The 26,466-nt window shown below is 43.4% G+C and overlaps 1 protein-coding gene and 1 pseudogene across 4 annotated transcripts in view; one reads left to right on the top strand and one right to left on the bottom strand.

Moving 5' to 3' along the window:
- Positions 1–26,466, bottom strand: part of KCNH1 (potassium voltage-gated channel subfamily H member 1) — a 372,158-nt gene that overhangs the window by 305,595 nt on the left and 40,097 nt on the right. For all 4 annotated transcript variants that reach the window (XM_014739610.3, XM_070266741.1, XM_023640768.2 and 1 more), the window contains exon 5: positions 20,356–20,474. In XM_014739610.3, the coding sequence (XP_014595096.2) occupies positions 20,356–20,474 (119 nt within the window). The remainder of the gene's footprint in view (positions 1–20,355; positions 20,475–26,466) is intronic.
- LOC100051292 (glyceraldehyde-3-phosphate dehydrogenase pseudogene) lies at positions 1,125–2,415 on the top strand (annotated as a pseudogene).

Genomic DNA, 26,466 nt, shown 5'->3' with positions numbered 1-26,466 from the left:
AACAGCCCCGGAGTTTTTCACAAGCAGGGATGATCACAACTGGGTGTGTGCTGTAGGAGACAGAAGGGGACTCATGTGCTCTTGCTGGGATGACAAAGGGCTACCCTGCCAGAGGAATATGGAACAGAAAATCTCTACCCCATATCTCAGAGATGTAAAAAGAAAACTGGTCATCTGTCTGGGCCTTTGGATAGAAAAAGGGTTATCTGTGAGAAATCAGAACCCCAAGTGTGTGCCATATATAAGTGTGGCACCAGAATTCACACTGATCACATGGTTGGGAGTCCCACAGGGTTAAAACTTTCACAGAGAAGCTGGTCTGAACCAGATGAAACTTTATGGTATATGGCACAGGCAAACCCAATCACCACACCCAGATGCCTCATCAACTGAGGAGCTTGGACTCCCCTCAAATACTTCTAGTTGTAGAAAAGTTCGCCATAAGAGGAAATTAAAGACCAAGAGAGAGAATTTAAAGTATGTCCACATTTTTAAAGCAATAAGAAAGGAAGAAATGTTAGCAGGACTCAATTAGAAAATGGGTAAGAGAAGTGAACCAGCATTTCACCAAAGAGGAAATATAGTTGGAAAACAAGGAGGAAAAGATGTTCAACATCTTTAGCCATTCTTAAAATTCAAATTAAGACCACGATGATATATCACTACATACTTATTAGAAATAGTTAAAATCAAAAAGAGTGGCAATATCAAATGCTGGCGAGGATATGGAGAAACTGGATATCTCATATATTGCTGGTGGGAATGGAAAATGATACAACCAACTGCAATTAGAAAATAGTTTGGCAGCTTCTTATAAAACTAAATATATGCTTACATGCATCTGTAGACACATATGCATAGACACACACACACACACACACAAATGAGTGCATAAAATACACAAATGAGTGTATAAAAACTTGAAATTCAAATATGATCTTTAGTTTAATTAACAATATTCTACACATGTCAACTTCCTGGTTTTGTTATACTATGCTTATTTAAGATGTTACCATTTGGAGAAGCTGGGTAAAGGGGACAGGACACTCTGTACTAGTTTTGTAACTTCCTGTGAGTCTGTAATTATTTCAAAATAAAAAGATTTCAAAAATCAATGTTGGGATCTCTGCTCCTCCTCGTTCGACAGACAGCCGCTTCCCTTCCGCACTGCTAGCCGCGTGCCCGCGACGCAATGGTGAAGGTCGGAGTAAACGGATTTGGCCGTATTGGGCGCCTGGTCACCAGGGCTGCTTTTAACTCTGGCAAAGTGGATATTGTCGCCATCAATGACCCCTTCATTGACCTCAGCTACATGGTCTACATGTTTCAGTATGATTCCACCCATGGCAAGTTCCATGGCACAGTCAAGGCCGAGCACGGGAAGCTTGTCATCAACGGAAAGGCCATCACCATCTTCCAGGAGTGAGATCCCGCCAACATCAAATGGGGCGATGCTGGTGCTGAATATGTTGTGGAGTCCACTGGTGTCTTCACTACCTTGGAGAAGGCTGGGGCTCACTTGAAGGGTGGAGCCAAAAGGGTCATCATCTCTGCTCCTTCTGCTGATGCCCCAATGTTTGTGATGGGCGTGAACCACGAGAAATATGACAATTCCCTGAAGATTGTCAGCAATGCCTCCTGCACCACCAATTGCTTGGCCCCCCTGGCCAAGGTCATCCATGACCACTTTGGCATCGTGGAGGGACTCATGACCACAGTGCATGCCATCACTGCCACCCAGAAGACCGTGGATGGCCCCGCTGGGAAGCTGTGGCGCGATGGCCGAGGGGCTGCCCAGAACATCATCCCTGCTTCTACTGGTGCTGCCAAGGCTGTGGGCAAGGTCATCCCTGAGCTGAATGGGAAGCTCACTGGCATGGCCTTCCGTGTCCCCACCTCTAACGTGTCAGTCGTGGATCTGACCTGCCGCCTGGAGAAAGCTGCCAAATACGATGAGATCAAGAAGGTGGTGAAGCAGGCATCGGAGGGCCCCCTCAAGGGCATCCTGGGCTACACTGAGGACCAGGTTGTCTCCTGAGATTTTAACAGTGACACCCACTCTTCCACCTTCGATGCTGGGGCTGGCATTACCCTCAACGACCACTTTGTCAAGCTCATTTCCTGGTATGACAATGAATTTGGCTACAGCAATAGGGTGGTGGACCTTATGGCCCACATGGCCTCCAAGGAGTAAGAGCCCCCTGGACCACCAATCACCCAGCGAGAGAAGGAGAAAGGCCCTCAGCTGCTGGGAATGCTTGCCCCAACTTGACTCCCTAACATATTGAGAGTCTCCTGACCTCCACAGTTTCCATCTCAGACCTCCTGAAGAAGGGGAGGGGCTTGGGGAGCCCTACCTTGTCATGTACCATCAATAAAGTACACTGTACCCAGCCAAAAAAAAAAAAAAAAAAAATCAATGTTGGGAGTAAAATGCAAGGTGTAGAATATCACAGTATGATATCATTTGTGTAAATATATTTTAAAAAATTACACAATCACACTATACGCATTTTACAGATAAATACCTAAGTAATAAAACATTAAAACATCGAAAACAAGGAGACACAGAGCTTCAGGGTAGTGATTACCTCTGGGACTAAGTTCTAAGATGACCTCAACTCTACCTGTAATATTTTCATTTTTAAAGAAGAATTTGGAGTGAGAAATTGTCAGCATGTACAATTGAGACAGTATAAATAAATGAATGCTTGCTAAATTACTTTCTACTACTCTGAATGTTTGAAAGATTTCTCAATTAAAACCAAAATACACATACAAAGAGGGTCAATGAAGCATTATCTATAACAACCAAAGACTGATAACAATCTAAATATCCATCACCTGGGGGATGGCTAAATAAATTTGGAGATAGTCATGCAATGGAATACAAAGAAATCATTAAAAAGAATAAAGGGGATATGTGCTCTTAGGAAAATATCTCGAATATACTTATAAGTGAAAAAACAATATGTATGTATGTATGACCACATTTTTGTTAAAAAATAACCAATATAAATATATACGAACACTTCTTGTAAAAACATACACTGTTTAAAATAGTTACTTCTAAGAAACAGTGGGTACTTCACTTTTTACTTTATATATCTCTATATTTTAAAATCTGATAAAGAACCTATTTATTTCTGAAAATTGAGAACTTTTCTTATTAAGATATAATGGACATATAACATTATATTAGTTTCAGTTGTACAACATAATGATTCATTTTTTGTATATCTTGCAAAATGATTACCACAATAAGTCTAGTTAACATCTGACACCACACAGTTAACAAATTTTTTTTTCTTGTGATGAGTGATGTGGATTAAGGCTGCCCCAGCTAGAGAAGCCCAAGGTGACCTGGCCTACATGCCAAACTATATGACCCAGTGGACTTTTTTTATGGTATGAATTAGGACTGCCCCAGGGAGAGAAGCCCGGGGCATCCTCACCTGCATGCCGATCTATATGGCCAGATTTGTATCTAAAGTTATATGACCGCACAATAACCAGACCCCATCTGCACTGAAATCATTTAATGACTTTTTACATCATCTTTTCTTTTTTTCCAGTAAAAATAAGTCACCTACCCATGCCTTATAAAATTAGCCCTAACCCTCAACTCAGGGCAGCAGCAGGAGCTCTGCCTGCCCATGGGTCCTGTCCCCATGCTATTCCACACTATTCTCTAAATAAAAGAGCACTACTGCCAGATCTTGAGAGTCTAAGAAATCTTTCTTTTGACTCCTCGGCTCACCGACCCCGCATCATTTCTGGTGGCCCGTACGGGGAATTGCTTCATCGGCTTGTGAGCTCGAGTTCTAGTAAGTGCCCTTTTCTTCCTTGTGCCTTTCTCTTTTTCAAGGATGGATCTAAATTCACTTCTCCATCAGGAACTTTCTTGGATGGCTGTATGAATCCACGTTTGCTGCCCATGGCTACTCTATGGGGCAAATTGTGGCATTCAGCTTGAAGAGAATCAGTACCTTAAGCCTCAGGGTGATGGAGAATGAATTAATCCATTCCTTCCTGACTCTATCTCTAATAGACAAATTTTACATGGGCGTGGGTCGGCCACTTAAGTCATTAGGACGGCCACCAATCTCCAAGACTCCCGTGGAAGGTTTCTTTTCCTAAGGCTGGATTGGGATCCCTCCCTCTGGCACCTGACCACGCTCTGAACTGCGAGGACAGTCCCACTCGGGACTCCAGTTCAAGGAAAGTACCAAACTCTAACCTTTGGTGGAGTATGGGAACCCCTTCTTGGGAGAATGGCTCCAGGATGCAATTGGGTAGAATGTCCCCCAGACTGGCGGAAAATTCCTCACTGTCTTTCTCTTTCTCACTGTCTTTGTCCTTTTATCCTGGGGGCCATTCACCAGGCACCTATTACTGCCAGGCAGAATAGGGAAGATGTCCACCAGGCACCTGTTACTGCCAGGCATAACAGGGAAGGTATACAAGGGATGCAATGCCGGGGGACGCCCCCATCACCTCTTGCTATAGGAACCCCACAGTAGGAACGACGGGTAGGACGCTGCCCTAGGTTCAGGGGGGATTTTCAAGGTAATGGACCCGTCTCTTTCATCTCTCTTCTTTTGTCTTTTTGCTTCTTAGGACCATGGGAGTCTCTAATTCTATACCTAAGGATTCACCTTTGGGTTGCCTTTTAAATAACTGGGCAAAATTTGACTTACAAGATCTAAAGAAAAAGAGACTTATCTTTTACTGTAATACTGTCTGGCCTCAATATAATCTGAATGAGGAAAAATGGCCCACGAACGGCACCCTAAGCTTTAATGCTATTCTTCAACTAGACTTATTTTGCCGCCGCCTGGGAAAATGGTCTGAAATCCCTTACATTCAAGCATTCATGGCCCTATATCAAGATCCTGAACTCAGAGCGGTTTGTCGCATGTGTCTAGCTTCCCCAACTAAAGTAGAAAAACCTACCCCTGATATATTAGATGATGACTGCCTTGTTAGACCTATTCCCAAGGCTCCTGCAGCTCCTGCCGAATTAACCTCTCCTGAGGACTCAAAGACCAAAATGCCCCCTCCCTATGACAGGGAACCTAAAATTGAGGCCTCAATCCCCATAAGCCCTGCAGGTCATACGAGGAGTGGGACCTCTTATAATACTGGACATTTCCCTCTCCGTGAGGTAGCAAATGGGGAAATGGGGACCATTAGAGTCCATGTGCCATTTTCAATGTCTGATACGGCTCAACTTAAGACACAACTGGGTAGATATTCAGAAAATCCCTCCCAGTTTATTGATGGCTTTCAACAGCTTGTCATGATGTTTGAATTGACTTGGCAGGATATTTATATTATTCTTACTCATTGCTGCACTACTGATGAAAGAAATCGTATTTGGGCAGGAGCACGTGAATTTGCAGATGAATTACATACTAGAGACAGACATAAATGTCCAGTAGGAGGCACTGCGGTGCCAGATACAGACCCCAAATGGGATTATAGGGATGAAGAAGATCGAGGACAATGGAATCACATGGTTACTTGTTTAATAGAGGGAATGAAGAAGGGATTTACAAAGCCAGTCAATTTTGACAAACTCCGGGAAATAACTCAGGGAACAGATGAAAACCCTGCCCTTTTTCAGGGTAGATTAGCCGAAGCTATTCGAAAATACACTAATCTAGACCCTACTTCTTCAGAAGGGATTACTATTCTAAACATGCACTTCATTAGCCAATCTGCCCCAGACATACGCAGAAAACTGACTAAACAGGCCTTAGGCCCTCAAACACCTGTACAGAGACTTTTGGAGGTTGCTACTCAGGTGTTTAATGATCGGGACTTGACTCTTAAACAGGATAAGGACAGAAGGGCAAAGTTACAGGGTAAGGCACAGGCTCACATTTTAGCAGCCGCCATTGTGGATATGCCACAGAAACAGGCTAACCAGGGGCCCAAGTCTCAGACTACCAATGCCGGAGGCCCAGGTAAGTCCCCTTGTTACCGTTGCTGTCAACTTGGACACTGGAGCAAACGGTACCCAAGAAAGGATCCTCCTCCTGGGCCTTGTCCTCTCTGCAAGCGAGAGGGACATTGGAAGCGTGATTGTCCTCGCCTCCAGAGTGAGGAGGGGCCAAGAACACACTTCCCTGCCCGGAGATGTGATCCTGAGGACTCCACCTGAAGGGGCCCAGAGGCCAGTCCGGCTCCCATTACCATCGAACAGACTGAGCCCCGGGTTACTCTGGATGTGGAAGGTAAGCAGATCAATTTTCTTATTGATACGGGAGCCACTTACTCTGTACTTGTTTGCCACTCTGGCCCAACTCGTAAGTCCCATCAAAAAATTGTCGGAATAGAGGGTGACTCTAAGTTTTCTTACCAAACTTCTCCTTTAAGTTGCCAATATCGGACTCAGGTGTTTTCCCATACTTTCCTAGTCCTACCTACTTGTCCTACTCCACTATTAGGGCGAGACTTAATGAAAAAATTAGGAAGCCAATTTACTCTAACACGTGAGGAGGATGGCTTGTTTGTCGCTCTGTCTCCAAGCTCTGTTGTTTCCCAGATACCCTCTAATATTCCACCCCATATATGGGAAGCAGTTGATGCCCAGGTTTGGGACTGCTCTCTTCCAGGAAGAGCTATAACAGCACAGCCAGTCTCTATTACTCTGCGGGACTCTTCTCTTGTACCCCTTAAGAGGCAATATCCTTTAAAGCCAGAGGCAATTGAAGGATTACAATCCCTTATATTAAAATTCCTCAGTCATGGCCTCCTTAAACGATGTCAATCTCCCTATAACACTCCTATCTTGCCTGTAAAGAAGCCAAATGGAGATTATCGTTTAGTCCAGGACCTCCGCATAATTAATGAGGCCACTGTTCCCATCCACCCCATCGTGCCTAACCCATATACTATACTTTCCCAAATCCCAGAAAACTCTAACTGGTTTACAGTCCTGGATTTAAAGGATGCTTTCTTTTGTATTCCTCTGGATGAAACTTCCCAACCTTTATTCGCCTTAGAATGGAAGTTTCCTAATGAAGCTCTTCCTATCCAGCTGACGTGGACAGTCCTCCCTCAAGGTTTTCGGGATAGCCCCCATTTGTTTGGAAGTGCCCTAGGCAAGGATCTGAGGGATGTCCAACTCCCTGTTGGTGGTTTAATACAATATGTTGATGATATTCTTATTTGTAGTCCCACAAAGGAGAATTCTGACCACAATACTGTCCTTGTCCTTAATTTCTTAGCCCAACGGGGATATCGAGTGTCCCCACAAAAGGCACAAATTTCACAACAACAAGTGTCCTATTTGGGCTATGATTTAACCCCAGGACACCGGGCACTTTCTATAAATAGGAAAAAGGCTATCTTCGAACTTGGACCACCAAAGACAAAAAACAACTTCGCACTTTCCTGGGTATGGCAGGATTCTGTCGTTTATGGCTTCCTCAGTTCGGGGTAATAGAAAAGCCTTTATATGAAGCAACCAGAGGACCTGATACAGAACCTCTGGAGTGGACACAAAAGGAAGACAAGGCCTTTCGGTCGATTCAACAGCAGCTGTCTTCCGCCCCAGCCCTGGCTTTGCCTAATGTCAACAAGCCTTTTACTCTTTATGTTACTGAAAAGCAGGGCCAGGCCCTCGGTACCCTCACCCAAAGACTAGACCCAGAGACCCAAATTGTTGGATATTTCTCAAAGACTCTAGACTCAGTGGCTTTGGGATGGCCAGCATGCTTAAGGGCTGTAGCAGCTACAGCTCTGTTAGTTGAGGAGGCCTCTAAATTAACTATGGGACAACCTTTAACAGTCATGACTCCTCATCAGGTACAAGCTGTGTTACAAACTAAGGGACATCAATGGATGACTGGAGGACGTCTAACTAAATATCAGGCCATCCTCCTAGACACACCTGATATCATCCTTAAGGTTTGTCAGACAATTAATCCAGCAGAACTTATGCCCGGTCCTGACTACCCGGTCCAGGATTTGGAGCATACATGCTCTGAAGTCATAGAACAAGCGTACTCTAGCAGGCCTGACCTGCTGGATTCCCCCAAAGATAATGCAGAGGACACCTGGTTTATAGATGGCAGTAGCTTCATAGAGCAGGGTATACGCAAGGCAGGCTATGCCATAGTAAACGCCTTGCACGTCATTGAGGCACAAGCCCTTCCAGCCAATACGTCTGCCCAAAAGGCTGAACTCATCGCTCTTACCCGAGCCCTTCACCTGGCGAAGGATATGGTTATTAATATTTACACTGACTCAAAATATGCCTTCTTGGTCCTACATGCACATGGGATCATATGGAAGGAAAGGGGTTTACTCAATACAAAGAACTCCCCTATCAAACATGGAGCAGAGATTTTGGCTCTTTTAAACTCTGTGCTTCTTCCTAAGCAAGTGGCTGTGGTCCATTGCCAGGGACATCAGAAGGATTTATCCCTTGAGAGCAAGGGTAATAACTTTGCTGACCGGGAAGCTAAACGGGAAGCTAAACAAAGTACCCTTTTAAGCTTACTTCCCACTCCCCCTGCTTTGGGCCTTATTAGTCCTACTTATACAACTCAAGAAATAACCCTGGCTCAAGAAAAGGGATATACCCAGGAAACAAAACAGTCTTGGCTAATTAATGACCAGGGAAAAATTTTCATACCTAAAAGCCTTCAATGGAAATTAGTTAATGGAATTCATCAGGCTACCCATTTTGGCAAAGAATCATTGACTCAGCTACTTTCTAAATCCTTCGATGGCCATACTTCCCATGCCACCATTAGACAGGTCTGCCGCTCTTGTGCCACTTGTGCTCAAGTCAATCCAGAGGGGGCAGCTAGACCATCTCCTCTGTTACGGCCTATACAACGACAGGGCACCTATCCTGGGGAAGATTGGCAACTGGATTTTACGCAAATGCCTCCATGCCATGGCTATAAATATCTTTTGGTATTTGTCGATACCTTTGCAGGCTGGATTGAGGCCTTCCCTTGTCGAAGTGAACGGGCAATAGAAGTAACAAAGGCCCTTTTAAGGGAGATTATCCCACGCTTTGGCTTGCCCAAGACCTTACAGAGCAATAATGGTCCCTCTTTCATAGCTCAAATAACACAACAGGTCTCTTCAGCTTTGCAAATCAAATACTATTTGCATTCGGCTTGGCATCCACAGTCCTCTGGGAAAGTGGAGAAGGCAAACCATACTCTAAAACGACATCTCTCTAAGTTAAGTCTCGAGACTCAGGAAACTTGGATTACACTATTACCTATTGGCCTCCTACGGATGAGAACGGCCCCTAAGAGTAGTTTAGGGTTAAGCCCTTATGAAATCCTGTATGGAAGGCCCTTTCTATCCACCGATATAGTATTTGACTCTGATTACCACCAATTATGTCAATATTCCATTGAGGCTGGTCTGATACGAAAGGAACTAAATGACTATGTTAATAATCATTTACCTAAGCCGGAACCATTGTCTGCCGATATACCTTGCCAGGTAAATCCTGGAGATATGGTATATTTAAAAGATTGGAAAACACATTCTGATGGGTTAAGCCCAAAATGGAAAGGACCTTATCAAGTCATTCTAAGTACTCCCACAGCTGTAAAATTAAAAGATCATACTTCTTGGACTCATATTTCCCGAGTAAAACTTATGACTTCTTTTCAGGACAAAGCTGATCCAGATCCTGCTGTTCAACCGGACTACTCTTGTGAACAAACCGGTGATTTAAAACTGCTTTTTAGAACAAAAGGAACCCTATCTTGATTATTTTCTTCTTATCACCTTTTGTAATGACAGACAATTTTTTTTTAAAATGGGCTCAACATTATGCTGAGCTCCGTAACCAAACCACGTGTTGGGTTTGTGGACTCTTGCCTCTGTTTGGTACTTCTGGCCTCCCCTGGTGGGTCTCACCCCTCCAGGGTACTGATTGGCGTACAATGCTTCTCTTCACTACACAATACATTTCTAGCTCTTCTCTTCTACAAGATTCATCTATTACTAATCATAATGTCTCCTTGTGGCCATCTGTCTCTGATACCTGGGAGCTCCCAGGCCACAATCAAACCTTTTCCTTCAGTACTACTGCCCAAACACTAACTAGATTTGCCTTGTCACAAGTGGATCATGAACAAGTTCCAAAGGTAAAGTCCCCAGCTTATCGATACACACAGGATGGACTATATCAAATTTGGGACGAATATATTTGGCTCACTCCTACTAGTGGTCAACTCAGTCAAAAGGCCACTATATGTTGGGAACAAACCAATCACACCTGTGATACGTGGCCTAATAGCACCCGACCTATGGGACAAATTCCCCGTCATATGTGTTCTCATATCATAAGCTTAAAAAATACTGATTGGTTTGGGACTGACTGGGATAGACGACCAAGCACACGTTGGTTAGCCCCTAATGGCACTCAGTGGCTATGTGGCTCCAACTTATGGCCTTGGCTGCCACCTGGATGGATTGGACGATGCACCCTAGGTTTCGTCTGGATGCAGGGTAGAACTACATTTAGTATATCTCCCCCTGCTAACCTACCCAACCTGCAACAGCGCTGGACCCTCTCTGTCTTCCACTGGTATGACCATCTTTCCTCAATTTTCCTTCCCCAATTAGGAACTGAAAGTGTCATCTTGCACATGGAAGTCCTAAACAAATTTACTATGAAGGCATTAAATGATACACAACATAGCCTTTCGCTGCTCGATTTAGAAGTATCCCAAATGCGTAAGGCAGTCCTCCAAAACCAAATGGCACTGGACGTCTTGACAGCAGCACAGGGGGGCACCTGTGCCATTATAAAAACTGAATGTTGTGTCTATATTCCTGACTACCATCAAAATATCTCTGGCTTCCTGTCTGATATGAGCCACCAAATTAAGTCCATGTCTGACCCTCCCCTATCTCTAAATGACTGGTTGAACTCTTGGTCAGGTCCAGGTTTCTGGACTGCTATCAAAACCTTATTCATTGGGTTAATCATACTGCTTGTATTTCTTATTATAATTTGTTGTCTGTTTCGTTGCTTGTCTTCCGCATGTCAACAAAGTTTCACCTCCTGGACCACCACTCGTCAAATGATTCTCTCGTCCCCAGAGGCTCTGGATGCCTTGTCAGCCTTGGACTCCACGGGTGCAGTCTTCCGGTCCGCTGAACCTCCTACCTATACCTATGGCCCCATTTAGGGACAGCTCTACGACCTTGTACAGCCAGAAGCAGTTACAGAAGACTGACCGTCATCCATATCCCCAAAAGATTTCAGGGCCAAATGGGTTCAGGGGGGGTTTATGATGTGGATTAAGGCAGCCCCAGCTAGAGAAGCCCAAGGTGACCTGGCCTACATGCCAAACTATATGACCCAGTGGACTTTTTTTATGGTATGAATTAGGACTGCCCCAGGGAGAGAAACCCGGGGCATCCTCACCTGCATGCCGATCTATATGGCCAGATTCGTATCTAAAGTTATATGACCGCACAATAACCAGACCCCATCTGCACTGAAATCATTTAATGACTTTTTACATCATCTTTTCTTTTTTTCCAGTAAAAATAAGTCACCTACCCATGCCTTATAAAATTAGCCCTAACCCTCAACTCAGGGCAGCAGCAGGAGCTCTGCCTGCCCATGGGTCCTGTCCCCATGCTATTCCACACTATTCTCTAAATAAAAGAGCACTACTGCCAGATCTTGAGAGTCTAAGAAATCTTTCTTTTGACTCCTCGGCTCACCGACCCCGCATCAATGAGCACTTTTCAGATCTACTTTCTTAGCAACTTTCAAATATACAATATTAGTAACTAATAGTCATCCTGTTGTACATTACATCCCCAGAACGAACTTATTTTATAACTGGTACTTGTACCTTTTGACCACCTTTACCCGTTTCACCACCCTCCACCCCTGACCTCTGGCAACCACCAATCTGTTCTCTGTATCCATGAGTTCCTGGTTTTTTCTTTTTCTCTTTTCTTTTTTTAGACTCCACTTAAAGTGAGATCATAACAGTATTTGTCTTTCTCTGCCTATTTCATTTGGCATAATGCCCTCGAGGCCCCTCCATGTTGTTGCAAATGACAAGATTTCCCTCTTTTGAGAAGCTTTTTTAAAGGGCTATGAAGAACCAAAAATCAAAATTTAATATTAAAGAAATCTGTTGAGCATTTAGCACATGCCAAAGTGTTTACATTCAGAATCTCCCTCACTCTTCACAAACCTATGGGTACATATTATTCTCATCTGAACTTCCTTCCTCCATTTGAAGAGAAGGAAGAGGAGGAAATGGAAGCTCTTAGAAGTGAAATGACTTGCTCAAAATCACACAGCTAAGCAAGTTGTCAAATGGGTTGTAACCTTTAATGCTGTTTCAGCCCACTACTGTCACCTATGTGAAAAACAGTGGTACATGTGGCATTTACTGCATCTCTTTATAATGAGATGGTGAGCATCACGAGCTGTGAGCTGGGCACCACTCACTCCCCGTAACGTGGCTGAATGGACCTGCCTGTGCCTCCGCCATCAGAACTGCATATCTCAGATTATATCTTGACCTGGCTCCCTCACAGAGAAGAATGAGAAGATGTGACAGAAAAAGGTAGGATACTTTCCCCTCCACATCTTCCCCCCAGCTGTCCCATGGAGAGAGAGGTTGGCAGCAAAGAGTGGTCCCAGCGAGACCAAACCCCAGCAGAGTCACTCCTGCTCATAGACCACAGAGTGAAGAGCAGGAGTGATGCTCTCTCATACATCGACCGTGGCCTTCCTTATTAGAAAAGAAGAAAAAGGTGGCGGAAGACTCAGAGATGGGCCTCCTCAGATCTCACTTCAAGAAAGGATTCTCTGCCCAGGTGTGGGGTGTGCAGTTAGCTGACAGCCTTCCTTTAGCTTCCTAAGGGACTGAAACCTGAGCTTTCCAGTGAGACAACTGCCAATGACTAAGCAAGAAGGTGGTTGAGGGGCCTGGCCACTTCTGCCCTGTATGGGCCTCCTCTACTCGGCCACCTTTGCTGCAGAGCTCTCTGTCGGGCTGGCAGAGCCTCCAGCAGATGTGCACCGTGGTCTGATGCTCCCCCTGCCCAGTGCTGCTTCCTCGCCCTTTTCTTTCACAGATGTTACTCAGCATCTGCATCCTGGGGAACTCAACCTATGACAAGGGTCCTCCAGCCTCATCTATGCACTAATATAAGATATTTTTAAGATGTGAAAATAAACTGGCCCTCTAAAAGAATAGGTGCTCACACTAGGCGATGAAAGAGGACTGAGGTGCTAAAGAATGGACAGACAAAGTGGACTTGGTCTCCCATCCTGAAATGAGGGAGATCATAGTCACGCATCAGGTCTAAAGCCGTAAGATCTGGTAACCCTGGTATAAGCAGTAACAGAGGGCTGGGAAGAAGAGATAACGCCCAGAAGGAATTGCCCCAAGTGGGAAACAAGTTGGATTTAGAGTCACATAAACATGGTTCTCAGTCCATAGGCCACCACTCACCGCTAAGTGACCGCAAACAAGTTAATGAACTTCCCCATGCCCCAGTTTCCCCTCCGTAAAACTGCTCCAAGTTGTTCAGAGGATTAAAGGAGAAGATGAGATGGACAGAACCTGGCACACAGTAAGTGCTCCCATCTTTTCTAGAATCAGTCCAGGAGAACTAAAGTGAGAACTAAAGCCAGACGGCCTGAGCTCAGAAGAGAACAGTCTAACAAGGAGATGAACTGGCCTTGAAAATAACATGTGGAACCCAATTAAAAGCAAAGCTGCTATTCCCAGACCTCTGTGCCTTGTGTTGATTTCTTCCTAGAAGTGGGCGAGGTTTCAGCAAGGTATCATACTCTTACTCAATCTCCATTTGACCAATGGCCCTTACCAATGAGAAAACTGAGCAGGATATCAGCTGTAAGCTATGAACAGGGAACAGATTTTTCTCTGTTTAAAACTTACTAGCCAACTTCCAGTTTCTGGTCTGGGAGGTAAGGAGCTTGGAAGTTGTCAGTCCACCCTAACAAGTCCATCCTAAAAAGCTGAACAAACTGAAAAATCAACAACCGTTCTTAGAGTCACAAGAGAAGTGAAGTCAGAGGAAAAATTGTTGCACCAAAAATTGGAGAGACAGATGGTGAATAAAGAGAATAACAAGTTGCCAAAGAAGGAACTCATGAGCAGAAACTTCCACAGGAACTAGTACCGATAGGAAAACTTAAGCCATAACTGGCAAATTGATGGAGGCTCAGTGTGGACAAATACGAGGGATGCAGTGGGCCCTTACACATTTGTCAGTTTTACCACCAGGAGCTTCACCAGGTTCTTACAGTGAAAATCACAGAAAAGGCCCTCCATGCTTCCGGAAGGAGGAGGGGGAAAATAACCACTTTTTAAATATACCAGAGAATTCTGTTCTTCTTAAAAAGGGCTGCCCTCAGGAGAAACTAGTTAATCAGAGACTAATCTACTGAGTTTTGTCAGAGCCTAACTCACCTAGGGGAAGGAAATACCCAAATCCAGCCTGCTCTAGTCTACCGCATAGGGAAAGAGAAATACGCCACTCCAAGCCACTGTACCCATCTTGCCTGGTCTAGATGGAGGAAAAAACTGAGAAGCACTTGTAAAATTCACAGCCCAGGGCACAGGCTCACTGAAATGCTAACACCTAATTACAGAACTATATAGAAGACTCCTCTCCCCTGACACCTTCCCATAACACTCACAGCCTATTTCCCTGCATTCCTTTTAGCCAGTATATCATGTCTAGCTTTCAACAAAAAGTTGCAAGGCATACTAAAAAGCAAATAACATAGTACGAAGAGACAGAGCTGGCATCAGAACCAGACCTAGATACAGCAGAGATGTTGGAATTATCAGACCAGGAATTTAAAATAACTATAATTAATACACTAAGGCTCTAATGGAAAAAGTAACATACAAGAAGGGATGGTAATAGAAGCAGAGAGATGAAAATTCTAAGAAAGAACTAGAAAGAAATGCTAGAGATCAAAAACACTGGAACAGAAATGAAGAATGCCTTCGATGGGCTCATCAGTGAACTTGACACAGCAGAGGAAAGAATTCCTGAGCTTGAGGATATGTCAACAGAAACCTCCAAAACTGAAAAGCAAAGAGAAAAAAGATCCAAAAAAAAATAGAAGAGTATATTGCAGGGGAGGAAGACATTTCCCCTATCTGCTCTGGGTTCTTCTGGCCAGAGAATGAATTAAATTCACATGAGACAGAATAACAGGAGAAAATTAAACAAAGCTTTATAACATGTATACATGGGAGAGGCTCAGGCAAACTGAGCAACTCGCCATAATGTCTGAAGCCACCACCTTAAATATCGTCTTCAGCTAAAAACAAAGGAAGATGTTGGTGGTGGGGGGAGTCAGTTACAGGAGGTGACCAGACAAGTACAGTAAACAAGAGTAAGATTATTATGCAGATTTAAGTCCTTGCCTTCTACATTGATGAGAGTTTCTAGAGATAAGGTCATCCCCCCTTCTTCTTGTACAGAGAAGACACACCTTTACAAATGGAGATTTCCTTTACAATGTAAATGTCTCTCAACAAAGGGTAAGTAAATTCTACTTTTCAGAGTTTCTTTCCTGTCTGCAGTTTTTTAAAAGTGACCAACCCCAAATAATCCTCATCCCAAAGAGACATACCTTGGGGTGGCCAATTCCAGTTCCCCACAATATCCAAGAACTGTGGGACAACTACAAAAGATATAATAGAAAGATACATGGAATGGGAATACAGGAAAGAAAGAAGGAAGGAAGGAAGAAATATTCGAAGCAATAATAACTGATAATTTCCCCAAATTCATGTCAGACACAAAACCACAGATCCAGGAAGCTCAGAGAACACAAACCAGGATAAATGAAAAATCAAACAAAAAAGCACACTACACTTAGTCATATCATATTCAAACTGCAGAAAATCAAAGAAAAAGTCTTGAAAGAAGCCAGAGGAAAAAAAAATCTAACCTATAAGGAGCAAAGATAAGAATTACATCCTACTTCTCCTCAGAACCCATTCAAGCAAGAAGAGAATGAAGTGAAATATTTAAAGTGTTGAGGGAAAAAAACACCGACCCAGAATTCTGTACCCTGTGAAGTTATCTTTCAAAAGTGAAGGAGAAATAAAGACTTTCTCAGACAAAAATTAGGAACTTTGTTGCCAGCAGAACTGCCTTGCAGAAAATGTTAAACAAAGTTCTTCAGAGAGAAGGAAAATGATACAGCTCAGAAACTTGGATCTACATAAAGAAAGAAAGAATACCAGAGAAGAAATGAGAGAAGGTAAAATTAAAACTCTTATTTTTCTCATTCTTAATTAACCTAACAGATAACAGTTTGTTCAAAATAATAGCAACGATGTATTTGATTATGTATACATATATATGCTTAAGTACACTTATGAACAAGTGAAATGAATGACAGCAATGATACAAGGGACAGGACAGAGGAATTAGGAATATTTTATTAGAAGGTACTTGCATGACCCATGAAGCAGGACAGTATTATTTGAAAGTGAACTTGGATCAGTTGTAAATGTATACAGCAAACTCTAGGACAACCACTAAAAAAAAAAAGTGAAAGAAGAAGCATAATTGATATGCTAAGAAAGGAAAGAAAACAGAATCATATAAAACGCTTGATTAAAACCACAAAAGGCAGAAAAAGAGAGGAAAACAAAATAAGAACACAGAACAAGGGCAACAAATAAACACCAGTAACAAATGTGGTAGATATTAATCCAACTATATCAATAATCACTTTAAATGTCAATGGTCTAAATAGGTCAATTGAGACAAAGATTGTCAAAGTGGATCAAAAAACAAGACCCAATTATATGTTGTCTATAAGAAACCCACTTTACATATAAAGACATATATAGATTAAAGTAAAGGGATGAAGAAAGATATACCACGTTAACACTAATCAAAAGAAAGTGGGAGTAGCTATATTCATTCCTGACAGACCAGACTTCAGAGCAAGAAAAGTTATCAGGGATAAAAAAGGGCATTGCATAATGATAAAGGGGTCAATTTTTCAAGAAGACATAACAATCCTTAATGTGTATGCACCAAACAACAGAGCATCAAAATACATGAGGCAAAAACTGATAGAACTACAAGGAGAAACAGATGAACCCACTATTACAGTTGGAGACTTCAACACCCCTGTATCACAAATGGACAGATCCAGCAAGCAGAAAATCAGGAAGGACCTAGTTTAACTCAACAACATCATCAATCAACTGGATATAATGGACATCTATAGACTGTTTCATCCAACAACAGCAGAATATATATTCTTCTCAAGCTCACATGGAACATTCACAGAGCTAGACCACATGCTAGGCCATAAAACACACCTTAACAAATTTAAAAGAACAGAAATCACACAATGTCTACTCTCAGGGCACAACAGAATTAAACAAGAAATCAATAACAGAAAGATAGCTGTAAAATCCTCCAGACACCTGGAGATTAAACAACACACTTCTAAATAACACATGGGATCAAAGAAAAAATTTCAAGCAAATTTAAAAAATGTTTTGAATTAAACAAAAATGAAAACACAACCTATCAAAATCTATAGGATGCAGGAAAAGCAGTGTTTATGGGGAAATTTATAGGATTGAATGCATATATTAGAAAAGAAGGAAGATCCCAAATCAATAACTAAGCTTCCACCTTAGGAAACTAGAAAAAGAAGAGCAAATTAAATCCAAATTGAGCAGAAGAAAAAATAAAAATCAGAGCAGAAATCAATGAAATCGAAAACAGGAAACCATTAGAGAAAATCAACAAAACCAAAAGCTAGTTCTTTGAAAAGACCAATAGAACCCATAAGCCTCCAACCAGGCTAACTAAAATTTACTAGCCCCTAGAATGGGATCCACATGTTTGCCTCATATTACCAATCAATGAGCAACTACTTCTGGCAGAGAGGTAGACAAAAACACTAATATCATTTCCTTTCTTTCATCCATTCTATCCATTTTCAAAAAGCACTTACTACCGATGAACATCTTCTATGTGCCAGACACTGTTTTACGTGCTTGGGATGTCTCAGTGAACAACAAACACAATAAAGAAGTCAACTGTACAGTATATTTGAAGGTATTAAGTGGAGAGTAACATAGGGCAGGTTAAAGAAAGGATTAGGAGTTATGAGTTTTTCTTATTTTGTTATGAATGTTTGAATACATATATTATATATGAATGCATATATATTAAGAAAATACTTTCATTTTCTTCCCTCTCTTATCCCCTTATCATCTAACACAATAGTTAAGTCTGCATCACAGTATTTAAGTTAGAGGATATCAAGGAGAAGAGTAAACATTACCCAAGGACATTGCATCCTCTTCTGGGAAAAGGGTTGGCATGTTTTTTATTGTATGCAGGATAACTGGATCATGTTAGGGGCAAGTATGACTTTTTATTGTCTTTATTTGTATATTCAGTATGGTTTACAGAGCTGTGTATGGGTACCAAGTTGACAAGGGGTAAACTGTAATGGTCGGTTGTACGTGTCAACTTGGCTAGGCCATGGTACTCAGTTATGCAATCAAACACTAATCTATTGTTTCCGTGAAGGTATTTTGTAGATTTGATTAAAATCGACAATCAGCTGACTTCCAGGAAAGGAGATTATACTCTATAAACTGGGTGGGCCTCATCTAATCAGTTGAAAGTTCTTAAGAGCAGAACTGAGGTTTCCCTGAGGAAGAAGAAATTCCATCTGTGGACTTCACCATCCACTCCTCCCAAGAGTTTCCAGCCAAGCATCCCTAAAAATTTTCGACTTGCCTAGACAGCTTCCCAAACCACATAAACCAATTCCTGGCAATAAATCTCTTAATGTATAAATATCCTACTGGTTCTGTTTCTCTGGTAGAATGCCGACTGATACAGGTAGCCCCATAGAGAAAATGACATTTGAGCAAAGTCTTGGAGTTGGTGATGGAGTTGCCACACGGATATCTGTAGCGAGAGCAAGCCTGGTGTGTACGAGGAATAGAAAGGAGCGTGGCTGGATAAGAATGAGCAGGGCAGACAGCAGGAGGAGAAGAGGTTACTTTATTAACCAAAAGAAGAAGCAGGGACAGGGAAAGTGCAGGCTGTGAGCTGCAAGGTCTTCTGTATCATTCTTTCAATCATAAGCTGAGCCCACATCATGACAAAAAACGATGCTGCCATCACCCAAACGTGTCTCCTTCTCTAACACGACACAAATGAATGTTCCCATCCCCACTGTTGGCAAAAGCTTTTGGCCACTACAGGAGATCTTCTCTAGTTGACTCCTTTGACGTCCGGAGCACCCACTGTGACCTGCACCATGCTGGGAGCTCCTCTCTTAGGAGTATGGGAGCCAGGAATCAGGTCAGAGAGGGCCCTGTCATCCAAGCATGGATCGAGAACCGGCTGGCCATAACCAGGCAGAGAGACAGCATACGTTGTCATCTTTGGGGAAGATGGAAGTTTGCTGTGTGAAAGGTATAAGGCTCTTAATTGGTCCTATCTTGGTCTAGTTGAAAAAATGAACCACCAAAGGGAGATGACAGTGATGTGGAGGCACAACCACCAGAGACAGACAATAGTAGCGTGGATGCATTAAGACTGGTCAAACACCTCGTCCAGGCTTCCTAGCCTCCCGCTTGTCCCAGAAAAAGGGAGAACACCACCACCATGAATTTTTCTAATTACAAAGATTATCAAAACAACAATAATTTTAAGTACATTTATTAACCTGGAAAGATATTCCTGATTATATAAAGTGAAGATAAGATAACGCAACCCCATTAAATGTGCACATGGACTCTTAGGCGCATCTCAACTTCATAAACATTAACATGGGAAAAAATGTATTTCTTAGGCTTTAGGAAATGGGACATCTGCAAAGAAAGGAGTTAAGGAATGCACACAAAAATTATAATAATGTTATCTGGTGAGTGACATTATAGGTGATTTTTATTTTCTTCTTTTTGTTTCCTGTATCTTCTTTTCCTATAATAGTATGTATTGCTCAAATAGCCAATTGTTTACGGTTTATACATAAACCATGTACACAGCATTTCTAGCTCCTTCGCCTTCCAAAAAGTGAACTGAAACTTGTAATCTCAAGCAAGTTGGAACAGAGCTGTCTGCTGTCCTCTTTACACATGGGAAAGTAACAAGCTGAAAGGAGTTGTGACTTTAGGTCACTTACCCAAAGTTACACACTGTGGAGTGCAGCCCCCAAGAGTCTGGGGTCCTGATGGTCCCCTCCAAACCAGCACACCTGCTTTGTACCATCTTCTCAGCCCACAGTCCCCAGAGAACTGAGGTTGAAGACGAGCTAAGCCGTGCCCTTACCTCGGCCAGGCGGGAGTGCTTGTGGACGTTCTCGCCTTTTTGCACGCTAGGGGCCAGCTGCTGCAGGACCCCCCGGCTGCTCGTCAGTGCTCTGGTCAGCCGAGCAAACTTCCCCCAGCCTGGAGCACAGGGAAGAGAGAAAAGACACGTTCAACCACGTCCTGAAGGCACAAGGACATTCATATCACAAGCTACAACGTCAGAAGCAGACACCCCCAGTGCCCTCCTGAGCTCCCATGGGTCACTCTGCATTTCTTGCAATCTGGAATCTCTACTCAGAAAGGCATGCAGACATGCTCAAATTTGTGTGCAAATTTCCTTTTCCCCTGCACTTTCACTTTATCCTGATCACAGCTTTGTGAAATATATAGGGCAGGTTTTAGTACCGTTTTACAAATAGGGAAACCAAGGCACAGAGTGCCTAGACAACTAAAAAGAGTCTAGAACCCAATCTCTCCATTCTAGCCCAAGGCTTTTCTGCCAGATAATTCCAGGGAAGCAAGATGTTTCTCTGACTTTGTGCCTGGGCTCAGGCTGTTCCCAATCCCACGTCATCTGGTCTGGCAGAGACCAAGTTGGTTCCAGGTTTTGAATGGAAGAGCTAGTCAAGTGGCCATTCCATGCATTACATTCTCCAAAGCCAGGTGAATAAGAAATGAATTTAATCCCTGGGTAGGTGGGGGAAAAAGCACTGGCAGATTTTAGTCTACTCTGGGATGGGGGAAGGATGGTTGGTGACAGGTCCCCTTAAAACAAGAACCGCAAAGAGCCTAGTCCTGAACTTGGAGTAAAGAAATCTGGATACAAGTCCCATCTCTGCCTCCAGCTTGCTTTGGGATGACCCACAAGTTGTTTAAGTTGTCTGGGCTTCAATGATCTCATCTGTAAAGTCAAAATTCAAATAGCCTCCTCAAAGGTGCATTTGCCTGGTAAAACCCAAGTTTAGTGGGTTCTGGTTCGTGGGCTAAAACAGAGGCTGTCTTGAGGCCTCCTTGGCTTTCTGGACTAGTTCCTCCAGGAAAAGTAAAACACTGGTCTTTTTCTAATCCATCCCACTCTATACACCAGAATCTAAGATGTCCGAGTGATCTCTACTGAGAATTTAAGATGTATATGTGACCTTCTAAAAGTCCCCAAAGACAACTGTCCATTCCAATAGCCAACAACCCATCTGCATCAAGGTGATGATCATGGTAATGGCCTCATGAGACCCCTGAAAGCCTGCCAGGGTTCTCAAAACCAAGCTTCGGGTTGAGGGGCTCCAAAGACCTGGATGTGGGGTGTACAGCAAATAAACAGAGCCTGCACCTATTGTTACATGACAGCTAAAAGCAGACTAGGGAATTTTACTTTTTGTTCTTTATAGTTCACAAGTATACAGCACCTTGCAGCAGAAATCTCACCTGCCAAATTTTACCCTGGAGCACCTTTCCAAGACAGACTTAGAATCCAGAAGACAATGGAGTTAAGCAGAAGAATGGCCCTTTTTTTGCACAACCTTTAAGAATCATGATCTGGATAAATTTTTGTCAACATAGCAAGAATAGCAAATCAGTTCTTTTTTATCTCATTCCAGAAGTTCTGGACTTTAATAAAAGATAGTGGCGTATTCATCCATCCTGATGCCATTAAGCAGAGAAACGGGACTGCTAGAGTCAGCTTGAAAGGAGGCTCATGATGGTCAGGCTGTGGGGGTCCCATTAATGTTCACAGGAGGGGACAGCCCAGACTCTGCAGGGGTCTTTGACATCTCCCCCAAACATGCCATCTATGAACATGCTCAGTGCAAATTGCTTATGTGAACTGTGGACTAGAATTTTTTAAAGTCTCCTTCAGAATCAGGCTCTCCTTCAGCTTAAAAGCAAGCTGGAAGTGAATTCTACAAAGCTTTTCAAGAAAAGCAGAAAGTATATTTCTCAATCAGGTAGAAAATAGTTGTGCATGCAAACTTCAGCAAGGGTTCTACAAACCCCTCAACCCATCCCACCCCTCCACTACTATCACTACCACCACCATGACCCATACTCAGGGGCCAATGATGAGAGGAAGATGGCAGGGCAGACACCCCAGGCTCTGCCTAGCAGGGAGCTCAGGGTCCTGCTCCATCAGCTGATATAGTACAAAAGGATGAAAAGAAAGATCCCTGGACCTCTGGGCATTTCTCTGGGCTCAGGCTAGCCGCTCACTCTCTGGGCTAGCCCTGAGTCACTTTCCAAGAATGTGGCTCTTCAAGGAGCTGGCTCTCAGCTGGTTGAGTGGAGGGCATGGGAAGGTGAGTGGGTGTTGGGTGGTGAAATGGACAGGCAGTCTGAGACCTCCATCACACCTTGATCAGGCTGGGCAGGCAACAAGTTCCACCTCTATGTTTTCTTTTCTGAACTACAGACACTTTCTAATAGGAATCACAGCCTAGCCAGATGAAAGAACTTCATTCATGCATGCATTAATTCTATAAACATAACTACTATATACTAGGCACAGTGCTAGTACTGGAGAAGCTAAGATGAATAAGACACGGACTCTGGCTTCCAAGAGCATGCATTCTAGTACAGAAGATTGAAAATTTTAAAAAATCATGATATAGTAAGCTAAGTTCTCTGAGAGAGATGAGTACAGGATGCTATGGGCAAGACTGTCTAGAAAAGTTGTATGTAATCCAGGCTGGGGAATCAGGGAGGGCTTCCCAGAGGAGGTGACACTAGAGCAAGAATTTTGAAAGATGAGGAGGAGTTAAGAACTCAAGAAGGAAAAGACAGACATTCCACACAGAAGGAATAGCACCTATGAAGGCAGAAAATCATAAAATAGTGTGATATGTCAGTGAAAAGTAAGAAATTCTAAGTGGCTGGATGAATGAGACATGGCTCGTAGAGGGGAGGAGGATGCAGACGGTGGCCTGAAGTGATGCTGATCACTTCAGGGGCCAGATCAAGAACTTAGGAGGTAAGAACCTAGACAGCAAAGTAATAAATTTGAACTTCATCCTGAAACCCATGGGGAATCACAGAAGGAGTTTAAATATGGTGGGGAGGAGGGAACACTGATTTCATTTTTGAAGGAACAGACAGTAGTATGGATGGTAGTTAAAAAAAAAAAAAAAAGGTTGACAGATAAAAGACCAGTCAGGACTGCAAGCAAGAGACCATGCGGGCCTGGATCAATGCTGTGGCCAAGGCCAGGCCACAAGGAGAGACTTGAAAACAGCTAGAGGTAGAATCAACAGGACTCGGTGAACTATTGCTGTAGAGGGAGAGAAGAGGTAATCCAGGTGGCCTCTGGGTTCCTGGTTGGGGTGGATGGGGTGATAGCCAAGCAATGAGATTAAAAACACAGGAAGAGAAGCAAATGGGTTTGATGGAAGATAATATGTACAATTTGGACCGATGATGCCCCTTATAGCAAAGCCATCAGGAGAAACATTCCTGGAAAAAGCGAATCTCCTGAAATTCAAAGGGCCAAATGACAACGCAAAGAAAACCTGGCTCAAGATGATCTTGCTTAGGGGAAGCCACATGGTCATCTTGCACAAGGAAATTAAAGCAGCTGACGCACCCTCCTCCTTCAAGGAAGCCTTTCCCCCATACTGCCCTCCCCCAGCAGAACCGCCCACTCCCTCCTGTGTAGCCCTGTTTGCCCTAGGTGGACTTCTATTTATTCAGCACACACACTCATTGGGTGTGAGGGGGTGGGCAGGAGGAGAAGAGGAAGCATGAAAGGAAAAGGAGGACCAAAGGAGGGGAACACAAGGTGCAATCTAGCAATCAACTAAAAAGTACTTAATGAGTTCTTCCTCCATTCCCAGTAAGGACAACTGCTTCCTCCTCCCTTGACCCCACAATGGCTGCTGGTGTCCACTGGGGTGAGCCTCCCAGTAGGCTGCTTTAGCCCATACAGCCCTGTATCCTCCCCAGGCTAGAAGAGATGGTTCTGGGATGCGCTGGAACTCCAGCTCCTCTGAGTGTAAGTCCAGGGATACCAGAAATGATGACCTACAGATCCCGCCCTGGGAAGTCAAGCTGAGTCATTCTGAATAGAAGTTGCAGAGGACTCATGGAAGGTACCCTCACCCTGATGGGGAGGCTGTGAGGCCAGGCTTGTCCTAATCTGTAGAGTCACGGATTCTCCTAGAGGAGCTGGTGCCATGACCCAACAACCAGAAGAGAACAGTGGACACAGGGGACCAGGATGGACGGTCAACGTGGACACTGCCTAAGTGTCCTCAAGTCTTCCCCCCCCCCAATCTTTTTCCCATCAATGTTCAAATAACCAAAGATCTAGGATGGCTTCTTCAGGTAGCAGTCACTAAATAATCACCTTTCTGTCACCCTAAGGGCAGAGAGAGAAAATGTTAATACTGGAAGGGAGAGAGGGCCACGGCTCTTATGCATTATTCTGTTTCTTTTGCAAGAGAACCTCACAAATATCGCACATGAAGACACATGGAGAAGGGTCAGCAGTTGCAACAGTTTGCCAGAGCCCTCATCCCGAATATTCTAAATCTTTGGCCCTTAAAAATCTCCTCTGGAGTTTTACATTCCTTTTGTTGTCTGAATCTGGCTCAAGTTTAACTATGAATTTAGAAGCAAATACATGGAACTTTGGAAATAAATTCGCTTCTTTAACGTGAGGCTATTCGATGGCGTAGGAGAGAAAACAAAAGGAGTGACTCATCCTCAGTGAGCAACGCAGAGAGAAAATCCTCAGCCTTACACTTGAATTCTCTACCCACCTGCCCCAGGCTGCTGGCTCAGAAGGGAGAATGGGACAGAGAAAAATACCCTGCAGCCTACTCTTAATTATCCCTAACAGCAGAAAAGCAAGAGATAAGGCACAAACGAAAACCCTGGAGTATCACAGATTCTCATTTCAGCTGAGAATTCCCATCTACTCTTTCATTCAGCCTTCAAACACACACACACACACACACACACCTACACACACCCCAGACCTATTAACAAACAGCAAAGGTAGCTTGACTTTCAGTCCCTGTTCTATGCCACCTGTGGGTACTTTTTGTCAGAGAGCAAGAGAATTAGTCAAAAAATGGACAAAAAAGAGAAGATGAGGAAGTCAGGAGCCTGGATAATTCATAAAAAGGATCACTGAGGGGCTGGTCCAATGGTAAAGTGGTTAAGTTCATGTGCCCTGCTTTGGCAGCCCGGAGTTCACCAGTTTGGATTCCAGGTGTGGACCTATACAACGTTCATCAAACTATGCTGTGGCAGTGTCCCACATACAAAATACAGGAAGACTGGCATAGATGTTAGCTCAGCGACAATATTCCTCAAGCGAAAACAGGAAGATTGGCAACAGATGTTAGCACAGGGCCAATCTTCCCCACTGAAAAAAAAAAAAGGATCATTGAGAACTGATACACACAATGAATAAGGGGGCTCTGGGAGCATTCCTAGGGCCCATCACCTGAGCTTGGAGCTCTGGCCCAAAGGGAAGCTACTTTGTGTCAGATACTAAAATACTCTACTGCCAATTATCTCATGTGTTTATCCCTTTATGAGAAAACATTAGCACCAACCGGCTTCTCGCATCACTAGTAGGATGCACTCACCCAACTCCCAAGCCCCAAAGTTAGGTAGGACGTGATTAGAGAAAACCAAGTCATTTTAAAGACAATCTGAGCACAAGTGACTTTAAGAAGACTAACCAGATGGTGGGAAAACATCTCACACTGCAAAGCCAAAGAGCAATTATCTGAGGATTTCTCGGGGTTTTGGATTATCCACCCTTCCATTCCATCTCAACAGTAAATTCTAAACAAGCCTGGGTCAGCAAGACTCTTAAGACTCTTAATACTGACTGAGGTGCTGTACTGAAAACCCAGCCGGATCTGCTGGAATCTCAAGACATGAGAGCACATCCAAGAAGAAATGTCAAGTCAGGAGAGCAATCCAGCCACATAGCAGCATATTTTCCATCAGATTTGATCCTTGCGGCCAGAACTGCAGTTTATAGACACACAATGAACAAGGCCTGGAGAATTATTGTGCTCTTCCACCACCCACAGACTAATATAAAATTTAACCTTGTCCTAAGCAGATCACCAAATCAAAGCGGGCCAGGGGTACAGTGACATGACAAGTGGGAGGATCTAAA

The sequence above is a fragment of the Equus caballus genome, chromosome 5 (genome assembly GCF_041296265.1).
Source record: "Equus caballus isolate H_3958 breed thoroughbred chromosome 5, TB-T2T, whole genome shotgun sequence".
Taxonomy (NCBI): Eukaryota; Metazoa; Chordata; class Mammalia; order Perissodactyla; family Equidae; genus Equus; species Equus caballus.
Note: the sequence above shows the minus strand (reverse complement) of the source record. Positions and strands in the feature narration are given on the sequence as shown.